Source organism: Platichthys flesus, chromosome 11 (genome assembly GCF_949316205.1).
Source record: "Platichthys flesus chromosome 11, fPlaFle2.1, whole genome shotgun sequence".
In the NCBI taxonomy this organism is placed as follows: domain Eukaryota; kingdom Metazoa; phylum Chordata; class Actinopteri; order Pleuronectiformes; family Pleuronectidae; genus Platichthys; species Platichthys flesus.
Genome location: NC_084955.1, coordinates 15,976,821 through 16,001,625, shown reverse-complemented (window position 1 = coordinate 16,001,625; position 24,805 = coordinate 15,976,821). Strand labels below are relative to the sequence as shown.

The following is a 24,805-nucleotide window of genomic DNA, read 5'->3' as shown; positions in this document are numbered from 1 at the left end:
TGCATACATGAATTACAAATGGACAAGTGCCAACACCAGGACAGAAACGAAACGACGGTAGAATGACAAACGTGAGGCCCTTAAGACGACGGTCTCTACACACGGCAGAACAACGAGCTGTAACTGTACAGAGAAGTGGCTGATGGGAGATTAGTCTCCACAAAGATCCAACCTAAATATCTAAAGATGTCCGTTCCCAATCCTGTCTATTCCCCCCCCCCGTGACTTCCTGCCACGAAGCAGAAACAGTGAGGGTCATTTCGGCGACATGCTCCCTTCTCGTCATGTTCTTACAAACAGCCTACCAGAGAAATAACTTAATTCGATATAGAACTGTCATGCTGTTGGTCCTCACAAGCTCGAACAGCAAGCACTGTACAGCATAGTTAATCATTTACAAGCTAAATATCTCAATCACGATTTCTCCAGATCTCATCACACGCTCGGTTTTAAACATACAAACGTGGAGAAAACTCTCAACTTCCTAACATCATCAATGGGAAAAACTTTCCAAAAGCCACGTGAGTGAAAAGTGGTAAATCTATAACTACACCAAACACATCTCAGTCCGCTCCCTTCACGCAGGAATGGCACATTAAACTATTCCACTCGAGCTAAATCCACTTCTCACTGCGCCACGATCAAAACTTCCTCTTCGCGCCCCAGTGTTTCGCCCAGAGAGTGACACCAGTGCTAATATTGAAAAAACAAAAGAACACGTTTACATTCTGCTGTGGATGGAGAAAGCTATAGAGATCACAGTCACACAGGAGAAGAAGAAAAGAAAAGCTGGAGGGAGGAAAGAAGAAAACACGGACACCCATCTAGAGATCCGCTTCTGTCTACAACACAATACAGCAGGAGGAGGAGACCTTCCTCTTTCAAAATAAAAGCAAAAAACATACTCTTTGTATTTCACTGTACATATTTACACAAACAACCCGAGGGACGGGAGGAAGAGGAGCAGGGTTGGGTCCATGTCGTGTGTTATGGGTTATAAGTGGTGATACAATATGAGTTACCTATAGTGGAGAGAAAGCATCTAAGCCTACAGACGGAATACAATCACTGCCCCCCCTCGCATGCTTTCGTCTCACATCGCTCTTCTTCTCGTCTTCTCGCTCGGAGGAGGTTGCTGATAATCGGGGTTGTCTCATGCATACAGTGTTGGGAGTTTCTACAGTGATTTCACGTGCGTCAAAAATGAGCCGACGAGTCCAGCGATGCCGTGTGATGCCGTGACCCCGCTCCCGGCCCGGCTGAGCTCGGGAACCACTCGTGGAGCGGTGGGTGTTGAAGTGAGAGGGATGAGAGGATGTGTCGAGGCTTCAGGGATTGTGGGAGAGGGGGGTGTGGTGGTTGGGGGTTTGGAGTCCCGTTGGTGAGGCCTGAGCAGACTGGAAGAGCTCAGTCTCAGCTCCAGCTGGTCTGGAGTGGATGTGGAGCTGGTTTTCCCCACCGGCACTCTAACGTCATCTTGTAGTGATCCACCGAACATCTGGCTTGACGGCCTCGGAGATGCATGTACACACCGACTCACACACACCTCTGCCAGTTTCCACTCCAGTTGGGGGCTCTCTCTCTCTCTCTCTCTCTCTCTCTCTCTGTCATTCTCTTTAGGCGCCGAGAGTCAATTTTGTTTCATTTTCGTGTTTGTCATTCATAGAAAAGGAGAGACAGGTGTAGTTCCTTTAGGTCTTTTACAGAGTGGCTGATACGGCTGTTATATTGAAGTCTCCCACAGCTGCAGAGACAAGAAGAGGGAGGAGAAAGAGAAAGAAAAGTTATTTCAACATTTGACTTCACGGTTTTTTGGTTGGGTTGTATGTTTGTTGAAAAACAACTTTATCTTTGGTGCAGATCCGAGTGAGAGGGAAGATCCAGGAATCTAACATTGTAAGACATTTAAAGGACTGATAATGATAACTGATATTACTCAGACAGTCCATGACCCTGCTAAGGCCCAACACTCAATTCAGCGGCGCCAAATTACAAAGAATCATAGATATGAGTCTCAGTGCTGAAGAAAGTGAAAAAGTTATTGCTGGATCCGGCCCCTGATCCCTATCGAGAGCAAAATAGAATGGGTTCTTCCCGGACCAGTAGGGCATCTTTCTACAAAGGTTTTGTGGAGTTAAAAATATCCAGCAACATTTCTGTCAGCAACTAATTCAAGCTACCAGATCCAGGACTGGTCCACATCCCATAACAAAATGTGTACGGAAATCCAGCTCTAGTCTGAAGCTCAATCCAGGCCATAAGATTACGACAACCAGTGCAGAATCTCTCCACTGTATTTAAAACCAGTCGTCCTGACACAATCAGCCTCATAATGTGGTTTTATGTTACATGATGTGATGATACTCACCCTGGCACTCTGCCTGTTGGCTTTCCTCTGGTCATCGGGGAGGGGGGGCATGGGGTACGGGTACTTCCTGCTGGATGCAATGGATCCTGTGGAGGACGTGGGAGACTTGGCGGGGGATAACGTCCTGAGAGAAAGGGAAAGTGACATTATCAAAAACATTGCCTCTTCCTTTTCTATCCAGCGCAGCATTACGTTGGCCAAAAACCCAGATGAACGAATGAGGTTAGACTGAGGACACAAGCTAATGTTGGATCTGTGACTTTGGGCAACATCCTTCTTGAGCAGCTCTTGTTATTCAGTGTTGCTGCACAGAGAGGTTGCCCGTAAGAGCTCTTATCACCGTTTGCCTCAGAAAGACGGATCGTGGCATCTGTTAAAATAACACCACCCTTCAGCCTTTATGGTCAGCCTCTGTCCACAGTATGTAATTCTCTTTCAGCAGCACACAGGGACCCAGCTGCGCTGTGGACAGTCATAGTTTCCTGTCTCACTGTTTCCTCACCGTGCACTGACACACCCTTTGAATCACATTATATTCATTTCTTGTTTTGTATTCTTTTTGTTTGACCTCTCTGAGAAGTTTAAATATTATTACATTTATACCAATGTGGATTGGATTATCAGTCGTTTCTAATTGTTATTGTCCACTGTATGGGGAACGTCTTTCTTCTATTCTGCTGTTATATGTAAATTGAATGCAAATACAATTATTAACAAGAAAAAATATATTAAAATAAACTAATTTCGGGTTATTCCTCCAAAAAAGTTTTAGGCTGGAAAGAACCGAGCAGTGAGGTCACGTTGTCAAATAGGGAGATTATTGAGGTTTAGTTTCTGTAAACCTGTTATTTATATGTGTCCTCCATATCTCTCCACTCTGTGACACTGATTCTGTCATTGAGTAAATGTAATAGCAGGCGGAGGGGCAGGGTTGTGCTCCTGGACACAGTGAAGGTCTATAGATTACAACGCTGACTGACTGCTGAGGTGAAGAAACAGTCACTAACATGGGACCAGAGCTCGTTCTGAGGGAGACCTCGTGTTTGTGAGGATCTATAGACTTTGGACACGATCACTGAGTTGGCCCACAGTTTGTCACAGCAGCTCAATGCTGGTGTCACAAAATGTTTGGCTCAGAAGTGACATCACACTGATGGGAAGGCACGTCAGGCCACAGGGGAGCGAGGCCGGGCCGACACACGGACACGTGCTGACACGACAACACTGAACATGCAGAGGTAAGAAGAGGCGGAGGGGGAGAAGCAAAGGAGGGGATGTGGAGAATAAGGAATAAAATTATACATATATAACAAGAGGACAGGCGGCAGCAAGAGTCTTATTACAGCAGGAAATAAAAAACTGCAAATTGAAAGGCAGCTGGTTAAAAAGAAGAAAATGGCTTTGATAAAACGGCAAAATATGTTATAAAATATAAGGCAGAAAAGCGTATTTTCACCATCTGTTTTTTTTTTAACCAAGGACTATAACTCTCAGCATGGCAGCTGTTGAGAACGCGTTCTCAGAGATTATATTTTCAAACTTCGGCCAAAAAACTTTCCCAGATTGGTTCTTATTCCTTCTTTCCTTGACAAAACGACAAATCAAATGAAAAGTGAGGGGGTTTTAACAAGCGTGTGGGGAACAGGGACATGGTCTGAGGTAATACCTAAGGTAAGGTCCTTGAGTGTTTTTATTCACATCTTCTACCCATTTAGTTACATCATAAATCTCTGCTTTGCAGCGAGGGGTTAAATACCTGTGGGAGGTAGGGGGGTGTGGGGTGATGGACACAACACAAGGAGGGGGGAGAAGAGAGAAGAGGAAGGAACAGAAATGAAAAGGAAGATCTCCAGAAACAAGTATTGGGAGGGGGAGGAGGAGGAGGAGAGAGGAAGAGGACATATTTTTAGGAAAGCAGAGGAGAGCAAAGATAATCTGAACAAACACTAAGATGCAGCAGAGAAAATGGAGAGAACGCTGGCGGACAGACCTGCGCGTGGGGTCGGATGTAAACAGCACCGTGTCAATGGCAAACAACTGTGTCGTGGGTTACAGGCTCACTTGCACATGGGTTACATGTCACATCATTCCAAGCACCAATGCCTGTCGCCACTCAGGCAGCCTCATGCTTGCGTGAGAACAGGTGCACTGCAGACTGTGCGTCATGTGCCAAGACCTTCAGGCCCACAGACAGGAGGCAGCCGATGCACCATTCATTGTTCATTCACAGTCGACAGGCGGAAATGCAAACATACTTCATTTGGTTATGAGCAAAGTTCATAATATTTGTGTATAGAGTCCAGCTTCACAAGTTGGAGAGGAGCTGATGTGACCAATGTGATCTCACATATGACTTGACCAGCTGATGAGCCGCAGTACAACACTAATTAAAGCTTTGGTCTGCTAGTAGATAATAAAATGTATATCCTTTATTTTATTATTGTCAACGAACCTCATGAAAAGACCAAAACAAAGACTAAATTCATCCTAATTGCATTTTGAGCCAGAGTCTGTGCAGCAGAGATCAGGGACTGGAGTCAGTCTCATCTGTCAATCAAAACGCTTCACCCCATTTATACAGCATCAAATATAAGATAAGAACTACCTAATATGACAGAAACCATCTAGAGAAAAATTGATTTCAATGTGTACTTTTTCATTTTGTCCATGTCCCATTCACTAACATGGAGGACACAGGATTAATGACCTATACTTGCCACCAGCCACCAGGGGGCGATTGAGATGCTTTGGATTTACTTTTGGGGAACTGTTATGTCGTCCATCTTTATATAGTCCCTTTTTTTTCTACATTTTTTTATGATTTACATTCTCTGTATGAAGTACGCAGAGAATGTAAATGTTGAAGAACAGACTAGAATGTTTTGGTCTTTTAATGGGATTTGTTGAGGTACAACATTTTAAATAAAGAATAACATGAGCTTTATCCCTGATGTGTCTGTTTTCAACTAGAGCTTCTGTTCCTCTGTGAACCTGAACGTCACTTCGATCACTGACATGACAACTTTACCATCTCGCCACAGCGAACTTACTCTGTGGAGTTAGAGCGAGCACGGAACTTCTTTCCTTTCAGCTTCTTACGATTTCCGCTCAGATTTCCTACAGAGAAACAACATAAACACACACTTAACATAGAGATAATTTCAGTCCTTCTTTGAGAGTTACATTTAGTCCAACACCAGCACAGATATCTCGTCTTGTGGAGGAGTGGAGATCTGTGTGTTACCTTGCCACGAGTTGCTCCTCGGTCGCCCGTTTTCGCAGATGTCGGAAATGTGTTTGGCGTCTGGGATTCTCTCACTCCATGAGTGTGACAGCCCGTTAGATCTACACACGCACGCACATACCGCAAGGACAAAATATTATCACTGCAGCATTGTCTTTCTAAACGGGCAAATCCTTTAATGGTGCTGTGCTCGTGTTGTAGATGTAGAGACGAGGGAGAGGCCAAGAGATGACGAAGAAGATGAAGATGCCATCGCAGCAGATGGCAACATTATGACGTGTGAAACAGCATCATGACCTCGGAGTGTGTCATGATGTGAGCACAACGAGGTGAGAGGGGAACCCAATTATCATTCTAAACATTTTGGTCCAGTTCCAAAAATGTTCACAGATAGACTCACATAGTGAAAGCCATGAGAGAAACAAAGCACAATATGAACACACATGAGCACATATTGAGCGTCCCTACACCAATGAACACAACACACACCCACACACACAGAGTGACTAAATGAGTGATGACGAGATGAGCACACCTGAAGCCAAACAGTGAGATGTTCTGAGAAATGGATTGGATGGAGGGAGTGAAGGACAGGGTGCAAATCTGCAGGTGCGACAGGCAGGCTGACCTCTTCTTGGAGCTGCAGCCGGAGTTGGTGCTGACACCCGGAGGCATGTCACTGTAAAAGGAATCTGCGTCCCCAGGCTTTGTTACATAGTCGCCTGGGGGCATTTGCCTACGAATACAAAACGACACTTTTAGATGGGGGGGGAAACAACAATCACTGGAAAAATACACCTTAAAATATTAACACAGTTATTTATCAATAGTTTATGATGAACCAAACTATATATTTTGATTATGATCTATGGCTAAACACTTTGTTGATGCTAAAATATAACCCATGATGGGAAAATTACATTGCAAAGAGAACCGTTACTCAAGTAAACCACAGTTACTTAAAATCAAATCAACATATGGAAAATCGTGTTAAAGTGAGCAAACCGGCAGAATCTTCGGTGAACCTCAGACTCCTCATAGCGTCTCTGCTTGTAGCTCCTGTGAAGAGAAGAACAAGGACACTCAGCCTCATAGTGATGTAGCTTGTGTCCGATTGTTGACTTGTGATTCCTCAAAATAAAGCCACACTACATGAGACCGGATTGGGACTTTGGATCACCTCAAAAGATTTTTTTTTGTATGGCTTTGTTTGCACTTTATCGCTTAGGTCTAAGAGCAGTTTGTCATTCACAAGATAAGAGGAGAAGTCTGAATGGGTTGAAATGATGTGAAACTGAATTTAGCTTTCTTCTTTTCAGTCCTGATATCAAATCACGAGTCACAATCCCCCTCAGATTTCTCGCTGCCAGCGGAGGCTTGGGAGCCAATTATTACAAACCTCACACGGGCAGGCAGCAGGGACACTTACTTGTAGCCCCAGGCTGTAGCAGCCATTATGAGCGCGAGGAAGAGGATGGAGCCCGCGATGGCCCCGATGATGATGTTTGTACTGGTGATACCTGAGACAGAGGAAGAGGAGAGGGGGGGAGAGGAGAGGAGAGGAGAGGGGGGAACCATTTGTGTGTTAATTGGATTGTGTCATGTTTCCTGGTTCATGTGGACACACGGGGATACAGAAACCACAAAACACTGCGGCAGAACATGAAAACACACTACAATTAGCGGGAGAAGTGTAAAAGGAGAGTAAACTGAGGAAACATGAACCGCTGTCGCCCGTCGGCACTGCTCTGAGGGGAACTCACATGTGGAGTAGGTTCCCAGGTTCACGATAACAACAAAAACACAGATTAAAAAAAACACAACTTGACAGTTTGGAGCTGAGGTGGGGGTGCGAGAGGAAAAGAAGGAGGAAATGACATCGAAGAGACAACAAATATAATGAGAAAAAAAAAGAGAACTCAAATCTGACCTCAAGTCACTCCGTCATAGACATCAGCCTGTCGACAAAGAATGAGTGTGAAAATAATGACAAACAAAAAGAATGACATGAATGCAGCTGGTTTTAATGAGCGGACGGGATGCCGACATGGGAGCTAAAATAAACAGAAATGAAAAAATGACAAGTAAAAAATGAAGAAAAAGCTTGAAATATTAAACATAATAACATTTGGGGATCTGTGAAGAAGATAAATTAAGAACTGGAAGTGATCAAGTCAGGGAGACCGAGCCAAGAAGCACTGGTATGAAGTGCAGAGAGAAATGAATGACAACAAGGATGAGGGTGCAGAGAGCAGAGCGCAGACAGAGGAGTGGAAACAGAGCGTCAACACGTTTACCTGAAACTGAGGCGGTCGGCCCCACCACGAGATAACTGAGCGGATTCGTGGTGTTACAGTCGTCTCCGGTCCAGCCCAGGTAACACACACACTTCAGCTCACTACTGCACACCTACAGTGGGAATGTAGAACAAAAAGACATTGAAACACTCACAAAACACATACTCTGAATCTTTAAATGTGAAAAATGTGGTGCAAAGAGAGAAATAAATATATTTCCAGAGCAATAAAAAGTGTCATCACATATCATGCTACTACTAAAAATATTGTATTATTAAAGGCCTAGGTTTTAGGACCTTTAAATTGCCCTTTTTATCTGGTATGACTTCCTGCTCTTTGAGTATCTTATCTTTATTTCATCCTTTTCTATTTGAGGTTTATATTTTCTGATAACTTTTTATGGTTTTATCTTCCTCATTTTTCTTTTTGAACCACCTCTGTGTTTCCTCATTTCAAATGTCAACAGCGTTTCTTTAGTTCCTGTGTTTGGCTGGATTCAGTGTTTTGCTCTTTGTAGTAAATAGTTTGAGGTGATATACAAATAAGTCTGATCGTTTGATTTATAGTAGTAATGCTACTGATAAAATAGTCTCTTTACTGTGGTGTTCACATACACAGTACAATTAACAACTAATGTTAGAGCATCAAGCTTAGTTCATACTTTCAAGATGTTTGTGTTTTTCATCAAAACTGAATTTAAGAGGCTCTGAAAAAAAGTAACTCACATTCACACAAACGTGACTCAGGTTTTCGAAGCAAGAATTCAGTTTTGGTCAAAGATATTTGACCTTTTGTTCACAGTCATTCAACTATCGGGAAAGAAACCTGCTCCAATAGTTGATCACAGTTACAGCTCAATGGCTGAAGGGTTGTACAATTGTAAGTTTATGTCAATGTAGGTGTGTTTCCTGTATGTGTAATTGTGCATGTGTGTTCACTGTATGTATGTGTGTGTGTACCCCGTGTCCGGAGCAGATGCTCTTGTCAGTTGTCCCGGGGCAGGTGCTGAAGTTGAACTGTTGGATCGGGAGGCATTTGTGATTGAAACAGATGCTGTCTGTGCTGCAGGCCGTCCCATCCTCGACGTATCCCAGGTCAGTGTCTCCATCAATCACCACGTGAGCGCCGCTGAGCAACAAACATGAGATGAGTCACTAACACAGCATTTCATGTGGTACTGATAGAGTTCAGTTGAGATAAAAGTGAGTTGCATGGTCACTGTCATCTGCTGTGTAGAGTGCCCTCCAAAGGTTATTCTGTTAGGGTGTCATAATGTCTCTCGACCAGTTTCATCAACGTCCTCAAAAAGCTATTTACTCCGTGCCCTCAGAATGATATTATGTTATGAATAATTCCAATTATTATTGGAGAGGAAATCACTTTATGGCAAATTACTTTTGGCAGTTGGTGACTTTGGAAAGATAGATGCTGCTGCTTCTTGACCCTGATTATGTCTTAGACAAAGTCAGACTAAAACGTACGATATGTAACTTCGGCCGCTTGGGGTCTAGTTGACCTGACTCCGGTTCAGATCATGTTCGTGGTTGTTTGCCAGTAACCTGAATAAAATGACTGTGCTTTCCTTCATCATATGTTGTTACAGCAGAGACAGGCAAAGCCACGAGTTAAACAGATATGATGTAATTAAAAGGCGACCACAATGAGATGGGATGTTAACTTGAATGACACTGGGGATTTCGCTTGGATTGGACATTAAAGGAAACGTTTTGGATAATGTACACAAGTCAACAAATTGTATATCAACGACGTGTGTACCTGCAGTCCAGAGAGCCGCTGTGTTGGGCCACGGAGAAGGAGGTCATCCCCCCTTGCAGCTCTCCGAGGCGCGGTGCAGGTGAGATGTTGGCGCACAGCAGGTAGCCACAGTGAACATCCCTGAAACACAAAGGTGCAACCACAGATCATTTAAAGAAAATAACCCGGAGCTGCACGGGTTACATTCATGGAGAGGAGCCACTCACTGTTTGTTGCACTGGATCCACGTGTCTTTGTCTTTCCCACAGTTGCCTTTCTCCGTGCCCTCGATGTTGAGCTTCTCGTAGCAGAACTTGTCGGCCGCCATTGCCTCTGAGGGAGAAGGAACGTGACATGGTCAGCATTAAGACGAACAGTGCAGGAAGTTTGAGTCTTTCTGGATTCATCACATAGAAATGTTACTCACTCTCTCCCCAGATGTACTTGCACTGTCTGTCTTTGGTTTTGCACCTTCCATTGAAGCAGCGACCCTGTAGAGGGGAATATAGTTTAAAGATCCATCCCCAGTGCACAAGTATGAGCTCTTTTTTTATAAAATGTTAAATACAGTTGAGGCCCAGTGAGCACTGGCAAACATCTCACCTGATCCTTTTCACAGGTGTAGCCGTCCATCTTGTGCACATTTTGTGGACACTGGAAAAGATCAAGGAAACCCCTCAGAGACATTGTGGTGCACAGCGGGAGCCACACATGTAGAAAGTTTAGAGTAAACTGTGCGAGGGAAGCTCACGCTCACCTGGCTGGAGTTTCCTGTGCAGTTTTCTGGGATGTCACAGTCATTCACTGCATCTCGACACACGACTCCCATGAACTCCATCTGCAGCAGCATGCAATAAAGATTACACAGACTCTGAGAATGTGTGTTATGTGTAAAAAAGAAATTCATTTGTTGGAGTTTATCAATGTATTTTTTACATTGTTAGATTGTTGAATTGTGCAGTGTTCTGTCAGTGTGTGGTTATATGTACTTATAAACAGAATAGAAATGGAAATGCCTGATGACGGTTGCTTAACTTAAACTGAGCTGGTAAATGAATTCACTATAAAGGTTGATTCTGTGCAGAGAGCAAAGGCTGAGTATAACTGTAACGAGGGGGACATCTTGTTTAGTTTATCCTGGTTTTAAAAAGTGTCTTGCTTTTACAGTTGGTGCGATTTTAAAAAAAGTAGGCTTTCGTGGCTGTTAGTGATTTCATCCAAATCTTGTTTCAAAACTACAGAATGATTTTATTTTAGACGGACACCACATGGATAGTAATGACAGAAGAGTCCAAATTCTTGAGAAGTGATTCCCTCTGCTTGTGGAAGGTGTAGCAGTAAACTGTGCTGTACCTGGCAGTTGTTGCAGCAGAGTCCGTTTGCACACTTTGAACCTTGAGTCAAAGTGCACTTCTCACAGCAGGTATCCCCCTCACTGGCACACTCCTAGAAGACAAACACAACATATTCATCTATATTATATTATATACCATATTATAGATGGAGTTATAATGTTGATAATAACTATTTATTTCTGTAGCACAAATTGAAACAAGACTTGCAAAGTTCTTTACAAAACACATGGGTATAAAGCAACACTGAAAAAAACAAAACAAGACGAATATAAGGAAGACAATACAAAAAAATAATACAAACAAACAAAAATCAGGCATTCCTATAAGAATATATTTAAAGCAAAATAAAAAAAAAGGTTCAGTACTAAGTCTAATTTCAAGTTGGGGGTTTAGAGCCTTGGGACACCGATGGAAAAAGCCTGGTCTGACACATGAACTACTGGGAAGTGTTTATTTACGTGATCCACTCAAACAAAGTCTCTGTTGACAAACTCTATAATCAATGCAATAACTTCACGCAGCTCTTTGATTCCTCCTGGGAAATTACCTCATTAGTTCAAATTACCTCCTATCACAGTCGGAGGTTCTGTTGTTGGGGAATTAGAGCATCACTTTGACCTTGATTATAGAGTTAACCCTTTATGACACCTCTCCCCTGTTTGCCTTCCTCCAGTCCCCTGTGCAGAGCTGTCACTCACCGCTGGACTGCCGCAGTCACACTCCTCTCCCGGCTCCACAAAGCCATTCCCACAGATCGGAGGGTCCAACAGCTGAGGTGGAGGGAAAGGGCAGAATTAACATGGAAAGTTCTGAGAAACTCCTTTAACTACATGTATATGTATGATATGTGTGAGTGAGTGTGACATGCCTTCAGAGGTTTGTTGAACAGACACGCTCCTCCGCCGCTGTTCAGGAAGTTGTGGTACTCCCCCACGTTGCAGTCGGAGAACCTCTTGGGCAGGTAGAAACTGTTCAACACAACCATATGATGCGGTTACTCTAGCTGCAGTACAGACAGGACCCTCAGATAACAGGGGAAATAGATAGGAGTGAGAGGACTCGCTCACAGACACACACAACAGGACTTTTCAAACCTCACATTTAATTTCCGTGGAACACCACAGCAGATTTGTTATTTGAGTTTGTATTTCTTACAATGTCATGTTTAATGACAGATACTCACAGTTCAGGAGATCCTTACAATAACATGGAGGCGGATATACAGTGTGGCTTACACGGCGAAAACAGGGATGGATATGTAAAGAGTTAATGGATCGATAATGAATTTGTGAATTTGTCCTGGAAATGAACCTGTATATTGTGGATGATTCATTTTTCAACTATTATTGCATCATCATTTCAGAAAGAAATTCTGCGTCATTTCAACATCCTAAGTATTTGTCAGAATCTACTACAGTCAAAGGTCCAGAGTTCACTCTGCTGTCTTTAAACGATATCGACCCGAACCTGAGCAGCACTTAGGCATCATCATCCTCTGCGGCTGTGTCAGGCTGTGGATGATCCCGCTGCAGGCTCATGTGTGAGGAGCTCTGACAGTCATCAGGACTGAGTCAGGAAACAATGCAATAACAGAGCGACTCAGGGCGGTGAGAGGTCGGAGCTACTTGATATGTGATGTGACTAAACTACGGAGATGATTGGTTGTATAGGAACGAGGTAATGATGCTTTGATGGTGGATGAAGTACACTACAACATCTGAGAGAGATTCCCAAAACTAATTGGGTTTAAAGTTTAAATGGGATCGGTGGCTTTGATTTCCAATTTGTGGTCAGGGTTGAATCTTGTCAGAAATCTTGTAGTGTTCATCTCTTTCGTAAACAGTAATAAGAGGTGAAACAAAGATGAAGCGTGCTTGAATGATTCACTGGTCACCAAAACAAGTACAATCCTTTTTTGACTAATGCTCCTACTCAGCCACAATAAAGACTTTTCATTTCACAGTTCTTAAGACCATGGGATCAAAATATGTATTCCAAAAGATAACAAATCAAGACACTACTGTTATTATTTGTAGAAAGTGCTTAGATTGACTTAGCTAAGCATGTGGACACATTCTGCACCGAGAAAAGGTTTGAAGGCATCTTAAACATCTTGAACCTCCGTCAAGTTATGAAACCACATAACTCACTAGATCCAGATTATGTAATTCTACAAACTAACAAAATATATCCTCCTTCTTTCTTCCTTCTTTGTCAATCAGCCTATCACCCCCAGTGGTCACTAGAAGACGTGGCAGTGTTTATACACACAAATCGTCTGTGCAGGCTGATTCATGTCCACAACATCCCTGTGTCCTTTTTTCAGTTGATTTAGTCTTATAATGTTGCCTTTGAAATACTTATGTTGTCCTGGATCTTTTATGGAAAGAAAATAAACGTAAAAGGAAGCAACAGAAAATATATTAAACAATTCAAAATCCTAACTCGACCATATTGTTCAGACAGTAGACTGTGCGTCTCTATGGACTGTGCCCTCTGCTGAGGTTTTATTAGGTTTAGTTAGGATTTAAGAGGCTCTTAACAAGCTGCAACACAAACACTGCGCTGGAATACACACACAAAAATATGAGCAGACAAATACACACTCACACACGCACCCACCCACACACCAACACACACACGCACAGACGCACGCACTTACACACACACACACATTAGAACTAATCCCTGTGAAAAAAATGTGAAATTGTTAGTAGTAGACAGGTTAGGTAGATCACACATGCAGGTGCTGAGGGATACAAAGAAACTTCCGTCAATGGACATGACTGAGGTCGCTCATTGAATACAAGTGTCTGAAATACCATTGACTTTGTTTTAGAGAAAACAGATCTAGGCCAGATCCATTCACAGAGGACAGCGCAGAGTGACCTGTCCTCTGTCATGTGATCTCATAGTCGGTTTATTATGGAAACCCAATAAAGCAGGATCTGGACAGGTAGTGCCGGGGTGTGAACTGTTGTTACAGGGATATGAGGGAGACAAATATTGGCCTAAGATGATAATGACATTGCAGACTGTTTCAATCGGTTAGACATGGACAAACAGAAGTGATGAAAAGTTCTGACTTTCGAAGGTCAGGAGGGAGGAAGAGCGTATCGATAATCAGAATAACCAAATTAATAAAACTCTCTGGGTTGATCGGCCGGCGACATCGACCACAAACTGAAGAATTCACAAAAAGTACATGTGAAATTGTTTTTAAAATGATATTGAAAAATACAGCCAGTGCATAATAAAGAGACATCAAACTGTATTTGTTCAAATCATTTGAATCAAAAGAGAAGCTGCGGGCCACCGAGGCCGTAGTGCTCTCAGATGAAATGGGAAAGGTTGTGATGACTGACAACCCCTCCGAGGCAGCCAGTTGGTTCAGAACAGCACAGGCAACGTTCTATTCAAGCTTCTGCTCACCTGCTGTCCCATTCGGGATAGAGGGGGAATGTGAGAAGTATTTAAGAAGAGGGGTATATAAACACACACATACAGCACACAGCACAGTGATCCGTACACACAACACACCCAGTCGCATACTTCTGCTCCCAGTGAGCAAGCAAGCTTCATCACACTGTACAAATACTGACATGATTTCTGTATAAACTGAAAGCTTAAAACATACAAAGACTGACTGATTACCTACTTGATAATCTTAGCAAGCATCACATTATGTAATACATTTCTGCTGAAAGGAGCCAAATGCAGTTATATATACAAACTGATACCACACACACAGACTGGCACCTAGTGGTTAGTTACAATACTACAATAACACTACACTGGATGGAAATATTCTAATCAACATATTTATATTGATGGATACAATAGTATCGTGAATAAGATTGGGCAATATGGCCAAAAATGCTATCAATCTCCAATGATCTCATTATTATTTATTTTAACTTCAAAGAAAAATGTTGCTCCTGAGAGAAGGTTGTGGTTTTAAAATCTTCCTTATGAGCATGAGAATGATAAACACTTGATAAACAGCTAAACATCTTACAAATCTGAGGAGGATCAATCATGTGTCATACCTCCTCACTGTGCCTACACAATGCATAATCATCATATTGATATATGAGAATTTTGTTACATTGCTATTGTTTTATTGTTATTGTTTGAGAACCAAGTCCTAATTGTGACAAAACTTCAAAAAAAAAAAAAAAAACTATCTAAAAAAAATATTGAATTCAAATATCAAAGTAGCCACCGTATTTTGTGGTCTGTTTACATCCAAATAATAAACGTAAGTGTTCACAGTCACAGATGTTGAGATACAGAATAAAACTGTTTACACTTTACTTAAACTTGAAATACTTCTAAGTCAGATTTGATGGGTCACTTAGCCATTTAAAAATTAAAAAATAAGATAAAACAATACAGATGACATTTTGGGGTTTTGGACAAAGGGTTAAGTGCGATGTTAGCATTAAAGTAAAACTACGGTATAGTTTTCAACTCAGATGATGGTGTGATTGAAGTTTGTTTGGAGAACTCTGACTCTGATGAAAACAGTATTGCCTGCACACTGAATCCACACCACATATCAATTTCAAGTACACTTTAACAGACAGCATCCAAACGTTCATTTGGGAAACTTTGATGAAAAACACTGGACATTGTGTCTCTAGCATCTGTGAAAGACGTGTCTTCAAGAATCATTTATTAAATGTTATTAACTTACCCAACGTCATCCATGATGCAGCCTGTCCAGCGGTCGTCACACTTGCATTCACCTAGAATAACAACACATTGGTCATTTTTTTGCGCAGAAAAGAGGCTTGGAAATAAGTTTGCACACATTCAGGTTTAACTGTGTACCGTTGAGGATCCTCTTCTTGTCCGAGAAGATGCCGATGTTCTGTCCCAGCGACTGAGCGAGGGTTATGGCCATCTCGTCCGTTTTCCCGTACTGTTGAAGAGAGAGAGAATAAGAGGTTTATTAGATCAGCCTGAGGAGAACGAAAGGGCTTGCAGAGGCATCTCTGTTTAAGGTGATTTTATTAATACCTGCACCAACACATGAAGTGGAATAAAAGTATTTACAGTGTGTTATTTTTATTTTTCTCTTCTTTTAATGGACAACTGAGAATGATTATGGTGGCGGATGCTGACAGGTTTTGGGGAATGCTCACTGACTCACCTCGTTCACTCCGCCTCCTTTAGTGAGAGAGCAAACTCCTCCCATGTAGGAAGCTCCACCCCAGCTGCTATGAAAACGATTCCCTCTGATGAAACGAGAAGATTGATTATTCCATTAGAAAAGATGCTGAGCACCGAATTGGCTGAGAATATCCTCTCAGACGCTTGGACTCACGAGAAGAGGTGAACAGAGTCGCATTTCTCCTTGATGAAGTCCTTCCTGTACTTCATGAACTCCCTCAGGGTCACCATGGGGTCGTCGTCGATGTTGAACTTGTTGTCCGCTGACCAGGTTTCCATGGCAACCAGCACAATCCGAGTATTAAGCTGTTCCTTGAAGATCTGAAGGGATTTGAAGTCAAATGAATATCAGTGTTTTTGTTATGTTTTCAAAGTCTCATTAGTTCAAGAAAGAACAGACAAATGGCACAGCCTGATCCTGACAGTCAGGCATCACTGACAGGCATCTATCAAAGTCAGCATCATCTCCAGCTGCTCATTGCGACAGCACCAGTCAGTGTGATTATTACGGTCCTGAGAAACACTGGAGGAGACGACACAAGCAGAGCCTCTTCGCTGAGTAACGACAATCTCACGAATAACTTGACAGAGCAGTGAGGGAGCAATCAGCGATATGTGACACTCTCTGCTTGTATTTGTACACGGCTGTGGTCGCCTCTACATATTAAGAGCAGTGTTCTGCAAATAAAAGCCTCAGGCAGTGATATCTGCACCAGGACTCGCTCCATAATGCACTTCTGCAAACACTACTTCGTCATGCACATAAACCTACGATTAAATGTTCCTAACGCCGATTTTTATGCTTGGATTCATCTCACCGGGATGTTCACGTCACATCTTTCTAGTCCAGGTGCTGTTTCCAAAATACGGTAACCGTCATTACTGACCCCCAAAGGCCATGCAATTATCGTACACAATCCCTTCAAAATGTCTCTTTTATGAGATGTCCTGACAGCCACAACCGGAACGTCCCCGATTTGATTACAGCTGGGAGCCTTTGTTGCATGTCCCACGCTCTCTGCCCTTGTTTCCTGCCTGTAGCTACAGTATCTGCTAAATAATAAAGGTGACAGTGTCAAAAAATGATTACCACAGCAGAATAAAAATACAAAAGGTGAAAGCCGAATTGTCAATTTATGGTTTTGTATGTTTCTATTTATCACAAAACAGTTTAAAAGAGGCATTCAACAGTGTTTCAATGTGCACTTAAGTGAATGCCTCAATTTAAAAGAATTGTCTCAAAAGGCTCATGTTGATTATTTTGAGAGTTTTATTTTCAGTACATAGTAAACCTGAGAGCTGAATGATAAAGGTACAAATTTGCTTGTGACACTGCCATTTACAGTATGTGTTGTGAATGTGGCCTCTTTGCAGTGGCGGAAAGACAACTCTATTTGTGCATGGAAATCAATGTGTATTTCCCAAATAGAGTTGGCTTCATATGATCATCTTCAAGGACACAACACAAAAACGTGACCTTCCTCCAGCTTCACCGGCCTATCGGCTTACAGACATGACCCTGCAGTAGGTCAGATTTCCGTAACACAGCACACAGATGTGGCCACAAATAATCAAACATTATAATATCTGCCTCTGTACTGTCGGAATGTGCCACCGCTTCAATCCTCTGAAACCTGGAAACTCATCACCGGCCAAGAGGTTTTAAATGGAGAGAGTGAGGTTGGTTAAATGAGAAATCAGTGCAGTGTGTGCTTGGCTTTGATACATGGTGGGAGTGCTTGTGGCTAGCTTTCCAAGAAGAGGATCAATACAATTCTTACCATGTCAGCCATATTGACCACTGACTTAGCATAGTTATTTGTGTGCCCAACAGAAAGCCGATGCTTCTTGTACTAGAGGGAGACAGAGGGATGAAGAGGAAACGATTAGAAGCAGGATCCATAATCTGGAACAAATTCATTTTATGCCATTTAAATGTATGAAAGAAGCGTTTAATTCGCTCCGAATATCACTGACATTGCGTATGAAGCAAACGTCAGTCCCAGTGGATCTTAGTTAAGCACATTAAGAGCAAAGCATTTTCTGTTTCATGCACAACACAGGAAGGTTTTTATTCGATTGACTCAGGAGTGCACACACTTTATAAGTGCTGACTCTCGGCCCACCCAGCTTCCTGAACTATGAGCTCTCAGCAAGTCTACAGTGATATTCAATATTTTGTTTATCATCAACAAATCCCGTGAAAAGACCAAAACAAATATAAGTTGATTTTGCTGGGCAAAAGCTTCATACACTTTATTACAAATTATGATAATAAAATGTGATTCTTAACATGACAGAATACAGTTTTTTAAGTCATTTCAGGCACAAGTAACAACCACATGAACTATTCAGGCAGTAATACAAATATAAGAGAATTACTATCTTATAATTTTACGGTATTTTTTATCATAACTGCACATTCACACATAAATAGTTAAACTTACCATTAAATGGTCATTGATCACCATCAACTCAATGTATTTGATCTCATCCTCGACGCTGTGTGACACATGTGGAGCCTGAGAGAAGAAAAAAAAGACAGCACTTTTCTTAGTTTCCTCAAGGCAAGACTGTGTGCTTCAAGGAGGATTTCAGGAGAGCACACATGCACACACACACACACGCGCAGTAAACACACAGTAAACACACGGTAAAGACAGAGATCAACTTAGGTCTCCTGCTCCATCAAGAAAACAGGAGAGACGACAAATCAATAAGGACATTTATTTGAGAAAAAATCTAACACAGGTGTTTGTTCTACAAATAAAGACGAGAGTGGCTCCGAGGACTGAACGGACAGACAGCTGCAGACATCTGAAGGTGTTACTCATAAGGTGAATATGTGTGGGAGGAGAGAGAGGAAACAGTGCACTGACTTTGTGGACAAACATAAAAGATACAGGCGGGAAAACAAAAAGCAAAAAAATCTTTCTATCTTAAATTTATAGAAACACACATGCTCATGTGCACAACTCAAATTCAAGTGAACACGAGAGCATCGGCAGCCGTCTGCCAAGGATGACGATTTTCTAACTGAAGCTGCAGCAGAGTCCTACCTGTCTCTTCTTTCTCCTGTGAACCACTTTAGACCCGGGGAACGGAGGGCTGGGAAACGGCGGCTCTGGCAGGTCACCTAGGAAACAGGAACATTTATAGCCATCAGCAATTCAAAGAACAGTTTCCAGTGTTTAGCATGAATACATGTAGAGTGCATCGCCAAGCACCATCTCACCATTGAGGAGGTCCTCCCCTGCAGATTTATAAATCATGTGAATGGGGACATCGCCCTAGAAGGCACAAAAAAAAGGACGTCAATCAAGTTTGTCAGTGAAACAAGTCACAACCAAGTGTCGGATGTATAAACAGGCTTTCATTAACTTTTTCTACATGGCGCAAAAACAAATCAAACAAATTACCACACTCACTCAGAAAGATCTAAGCATCGAGGTCAAAGAGTTCAAGCCCTCCAAAATGTGAGGTCAGTATCTTACAGCCCTCTCACCACCACAACATTCATACAACAGATAATTTGATTAATAATACACCAAAACATTTGATCAGAATACTGGTCTGGAAAGTAGCTTACTATAAAGTGTACTAATGCAATAACTAGACTGAATATATAAATATATATATATATATATATATATGTGTGTGTTCATACTGCTTATCGGCAACAAAATTAAGATAAATACACATACTGTCTAAATTGCATTGACTGAACACAGGCGTACACAGATAAACACACATTTGTATCTGTCACAATCAGAGCAAAGGAAAGGATGAGAAGGTAACTGTGAGAAACACACAATATCAGATGGCTGCTATGAAAACAAACATCACAGAGTGTTTGGACTAAATGTTTACCTCCGCCTATTTACAAAAGACTATTTCAACCTACTTTTTGGAAATTGTATTTATTCGTTTATGCTAGTTTTGCATTTCTTACTCTTTTATCTTACTTTTATTGGCTTTGTGTCTATTTCTAGTATGTGAGCTGCGTATATATGCGTGAAGGAGTGAACTCCAGGAAATCTATTTGTTTTGGGTGACCAGGAACAAGACAAGAGTGAGGGTTAAGTGGCACCTGTGAGACGCCGCTGAGGGCGGGGGCGCTCCTGTTACTCTGACACCACTTCCTGTTTACTCTCGTATAGAAGCGGAGTAAAACTCTGTCGTCTGTAGCAGCGTTAAAGGAGAAATAAGCCGAAATGCCTCCATCTTCGATCTAAACACGATCTACCTGCTGGACACACACGGTACCGGAGCATTCCTTCATTGTAGTTACCTTGTTTTAGCTTCACATCTACGCAGTGATCCGGACGCAACAGGTTGCTGTAATGCTAACTCTGTATTCTGGCTCTGAGCTAGCTGGCTAACGTCACGAGCTAGTCAGTGTTGAATTGGTTTTGATGACCCAGTTGTTTATCGGTGTCATATTCAGATGATACGCTCGAGCGATTATATATTTTGATATACATCGCTGTTGATTTAATTATGGACTATGAGCTAACAGGGCTAACCTGCTGTAACCACTCAGATCATTAGCTTAGCTTGCTGGGCTAATAAAGAGGCTGTTGAGTGTAATAACAGCTTCATAAATACCAGTTATAACTCAGTGATGGTGGAGCGTTAATCATAGTTTGACTTGAATACACATTACGTGTTGTTTATATAGGTATATTGCTATAGCTTAATTCAATGTTTTATCAAAAACCTCTTGTCATGTATTTTAAGCACTTTTTAACACGTTCACTTCATAATTCACTTGATTAATATATATATATATATATATATTATGATCTCAGCGAGATTTTCCATCTCTTTAGAACAGACAAAACAAGATTTAATCCAAACAAATTCCAAGAATAATGTAAAAGATCTGATTTTATGAAATGTCCTCACTTCTTAATCAGGATATATGGCATCAAATCATTTGAAGATCCATGTCTAAGACTGGGAGATTCACTTATTCAGCAAGTCATTGTTTCACAGTAAATCTTAACTCAACTCCAAAAGTATCTAGAAGTGAAGCTGTGATACCGAGGTCAAGTCACGGCTGCAAGCCGTCATCTATATAAAACTCAAGTGTGTAACACAATTGTTAATTGTGTAGCTGTACAGTCTATGCAATGCACTGCCATACAGACACTCAGCGACCTCAGCCGTCAAGTCAGCCCCACTGTGTTTGCTAATGAAATGAGAGCATTGTTTTTCTGGGACAGCAGATACTGGGTCGGCTAAACTGTGTTGAATACAGGGGGGTTGCCCATAGCTAGGTCAGTCAGTGGCACAGTTAGCTTACTTCAGTTCTAATGAGGCCATTCAATAAACTTGTATAACCATGTTTTTTTCTCATTATCTGGAGTTTTCTATACAGTAAAATAATACTAAAAATGACATTGAGGCCCTGTTGATTCCCACAACACTCTTCCGTCTCACTCTTCCGTTCCAACAGGAATTCTCCTTGAGGCCTCAGTTCCCATCGGCACCAACAACCATGTCGTGCCGTGACATCCATGCCACCAACGCTTTTTCCTTCATCATTGCCTTTGTGTCAGTGGCTGGGCTTGCCGTGGCAACTGTAATCCCACAGTGGCGAGTAACGAGACTCGTCACCTTCAACCGCAACGCTAAGAATGTCAGTGTGTATGATGGGCTGTGGGCTAAATGTGTGAAACAGGACGGCTTCTCAGGATGCTACTACTATGATTCAGAGGTATTGTTTTTATCAGCTTGCTCCCCTCTGTTTTAGCTGTTTTTTCCTGAGTATGTTTTGAAGTTGTCCTAACAGAGTCATGTTTTCTCATGTTTCCAGTGGTACTCTAAAGTGGACCAGCTCGAACTGCGGCTCCTGCAGTTCTGTCTGCCTGCAGGCCTGCTGTTCGGCTCGCTGGCCTTGCTGCTGTGCATGTCTGGGATGTGCAAGACCTGCTGCTGCTCAGACAAGCCTGAGCCGGACATCAAAACTCTCAAATTCCTGGTCAACAGTGCGGGCTGTCACCTGGTGGCTGGGACGTTCTTGTTCCTGGGTGGAGCTATCGCCATCGCCCCCTCAGTGTGGTTCCTGTTCCGTACTAAGGCTCTGAACCTCAGATATGACAACATGTTCTCTGATGGGTTTGCTGTATATGTAGCAATAGGCTGCTCCGGAGGACTAATGTTGGCGGCGCTGCTAATGTTCATGTGGTATTGTATGTGTAAGAAGTTGCCTTCACCCTTCTGGTTGCCACTGCCATCCATGTCGACCTCTCTGTCCACTCAGCCTCTCACTGCCAACGGATATCCTCCCTCCCCAGTGTATGGTCCTCAGCCCTTTCCACCACAAGCCTATCCTCCCACAGTCATCGACACTCAGCAGTATGTGCCAACCCACGGATATGCACAGAGTGTGGTTGCCCCTGCACCTACACAAGTGTACATGTCTCAGATGTCTGCTCCGGATGGGTACGGGTCGGAGGTAGGAGGAAACCAGGCCTACAGCTACGCTCCCTCACAGAGCTACGCACCCTCACAGATCTACGCACCCTCGCAGAGTTATGCACCTTCGCAAAGCTACACTCCCTCTCAGGCATATGGTTCCGGCTACGCAGGCCAGCGCTACTCCAGCCGCTCACGCATGTCTGGCATAGAAATCGACATTCCTTTGCTGACACAAGGAGACTGAGAGAAGAAAAGTCCTTGAAGCCTTTAGTCTTTTAACCTTATTTAGGTTCACCACTGATGAAACTAACAGAGTTTGATGGATGGAAGTTATTAACATCAGATTAATAGCCTCTAGAGTGACAGTGAATTCAGTCAGATCAATCCAGGTTTGTAGATGATGTTTATGTACCTGGAGGTACAATATGAAGGATGATAATTTCATTAAAATATATGAAAACTAAAATATATGAAAACTAAAGCATGGGTGTTTACAACACTGCATTCAGCCTATTGATGTAGAAAGAGAAGAAATTCAAGTTTCATTTGGAGCCATAATCACTGAAAGACGCCTCAACTAACTTTTCTTCACCCTTTCACCAGAGTACCATCTTCACATTAGGTTTCCTCTCCTGTTTTGGTGGAAAAGGGACCAACTTAGTAATAACAGGCAAACGGCACGTGCATTTGGTTGGTGGCTTTTTTATAGAATACCACTCTGGGTAACATTCATGAGGCCTCTATGTTTGCTGCCAAAAGTATATTTTTCTGTTACATTTTTAATGATGAACTCGTCAGGTTCATGTAAAAGTGATTTGTCCTTGTATCCACTTTATGGAAGACTTCTGTTATCACTACTGAACAAACACTTACTGACCTTATACTATATGTTTTTAAATAGACGCCTACTAACTCACTCACTCGTTTAGTGAATTTTAACATGAATTGTTGAGAATGTCACTACCCTGCAAAGAGCAGCTGTTAAAGGTTTTAATGCACTAATGATGTGAATACTGTGCCTGTTTACATTGCCTTTGTAATTGTATGGCCTCTTAATAACTATTTATCCATTATTGCAGCATATATGTTGTTTTTTTACTACATGTTTATGTGAAAGGATCATGGCACTAGATCTGTGAGTTGGGTTCAATGTAATGAGCCGATGCAGAACGGTAATGTCAGGAATGATAATACTGTTCATTTGCTCAACAGGACATATTATGATTAAATATAAAACTCAGTAAGATCACCAGATGAAGTGGTGAGACGTGTTCTATTAGTACCACTAAACGTCTGCCAACTTAGCTGGAAGTGTGATGTTCAGGATGCTCGTAGTTGTGATTAATCCCAATTTAACAGTCAGTTCAGTTGTTGCCTTTTGTGTGTTTTGCTTAATGAGCACTGATCAACGTGATGTTAATCCTTAATGTTTAGGTTCACGATATTGTCAAATGTTATTTTCTACACTTTCATCGTATTGTTTTTATTAAAACAAATCCCAATACATCTGCATGTCTGTTTATGTGCTGCTTAGTTAAACCAAATTAAATATTAAATATTTTTAATTGCAACAAAAAATAGAGACACAAATCGGTCTAATTTTTTAAGTAATCATGTGAGTCGCTTTTCTCTGTCTCCCTGTCTTGGCAAAAAGCTAAGAGGTGAAACTGGGCATCACTTCAGCCAAACTGAATTACAATTGTGAGGACGTTGATGCTTTCAGCTGGTTCAGTCTTCACATTTGAACTGATAAATAGTTTGAGAAACCGACACCCTGTGAGGCTCTGGTTTCCCGGAAATGCTGTAAATCCTCATCTGATCGCTTCATGTCTTGAATCACTGGTGGAATATAAAGTGGTTGCTTCATCACCAATGACACAGAGCCTACAGCTGTCCACATGATTATGAACCCAGATTCCCAGGTTCTTTTAAGGTTTTCAATGATCTGAAAGACCAAGCCAATTAAGAACAACCAGCGGCCGTCAAGTGTTTTGTCTTATCTTTGATGTCGTTTAAGTAGAATGAGTATATGAATGAGAAGCCTGAACTGTGGCTCTCATAATTGGAATCAACTTCCACTTTGATGTGATGCTTCCATGTTAGCTGAGAGTTTAGCGGCTGATGATTAATAAGAACAAAATTAAAAAAGACGTTTTTCTATAATTTGTTGTACGTGCACGCA

At 42.0% G+C, this 24,805-nt stretch overlaps 2 protein-coding genes across 3 annotated transcripts in view; one reads left to right on the top strand and one right to left on the bottom strand.

The window, feature by feature from the left end:
- Positions 1 to 413: 413 nt before the first annotated feature.
- The window catches only part of adam22 (ADAM metallopeptidase domain 22), a 52,130-nt gene continuing 27,738 nt past the window's right edge, over positions 414 to 24,805 (bottom strand). Inside the window, exons 7-31 of the mRNA XM_062398804.1 lie at positions 19,433 to 19,487; positions 19,257 to 19,333; positions 18,645 to 18,719; positions 17,979 to 18,050; positions 16,352 to 16,518; positions 16,178 to 16,262; positions 15,856 to 15,946; positions 15,719 to 15,770; positions 11,888 to 11,987; positions 11,718 to 11,789; positions 11,018 to 11,110; positions 10,422 to 10,502; positions 10,268 to 10,318; positions 10,092 to 10,155; positions 9,892 to 9,997; positions 9,686 to 9,805; positions 8,869 to 9,037; positions 7,910 to 8,021; positions 7,042 to 7,132; positions 6,618 to 6,671; positions 6,241 to 6,348; positions 5,613 to 5,713; positions 5,419 to 5,485; positions 2,369 to 2,492; positions 414 to 1,744 (exon numbers count right to left, since the gene is read on the bottom strand). Of these exons, the coding sequence (XP_062254788.1) occupies positions 1,724 to 1,744; positions 2,369 to 2,492; positions 5,419 to 5,485; positions 5,613 to 5,713; positions 6,241 to 6,348; positions 6,618 to 6,671; positions 7,042 to 7,132; positions 7,910 to 8,021; positions 8,869 to 9,037; positions 9,686 to 9,805; positions 9,892 to 9,997; positions 10,092 to 10,155; positions 10,268 to 10,318; positions 10,422 to 10,502; positions 11,018 to 11,110; positions 11,718 to 11,789; positions 11,888 to 11,987; positions 15,719 to 15,770; positions 15,856 to 15,946; positions 16,178 to 16,262; positions 16,352 to 16,518; positions 17,979 to 18,050; positions 18,645 to 18,719; positions 19,257 to 19,333; positions 19,433 to 19,487 (2,208 nt within the window). The 3' untranslated portion in view covers positions 414 to 1,723. The remainder of the gene's footprint in view (positions 1,745 to 2,368; positions 2,493 to 5,418; positions 5,486 to 5,612; positions 5,714 to 6,240; positions 6,349 to 6,617; positions 6,672 to 7,041; positions 7,133 to 7,909; positions 8,022 to 8,868; positions 9,038 to 9,685; positions 9,806 to 9,891; positions 9,998 to 10,091; positions 10,156 to 10,267; positions 10,319 to 10,421; positions 10,503 to 11,017; positions 11,111 to 11,717; positions 11,790 to 11,887; positions 11,988 to 15,718; positions 15,771 to 15,855; positions 15,947 to 16,177; positions 16,263 to 16,351; positions 16,519 to 17,978; positions 18,051 to 18,644; positions 18,720 to 19,256; positions 19,334 to 19,432; positions 19,488 to 24,805) is intronic.
- Positions 20,341 to 24,129, top strand: cldn12 (claudin 12). Of its 2 annotated transcripts, XM_062398803.1 has the most exons (3): positions 20,341 to 20,459; positions 21,659 to 21,919; positions 22,019 to 24,129. In XM_062398803.1, the coding sequence occupies exons 2-3, from the start codon at positions 21,701 to 21,703 to the stop codon at positions 22,865 to 22,867; spliced, it is 1,068 nt and encodes a 355-aa protein (XP_062254787.1). In that variant the 5' UTR covers positions 20,341 to 20,459; positions 21,659 to 21,700; the 3' UTR covers positions 22,868 to 24,129. The 2 variants fall into 2 exon arrangements, with proteins under 2 accessions (XP_062254787.1, XP_062254786.1); XM_062398802.1 differs by lacking the exon at positions 20,341 to 20,459 and having other exon boundaries at positions 20,469 to 21,919.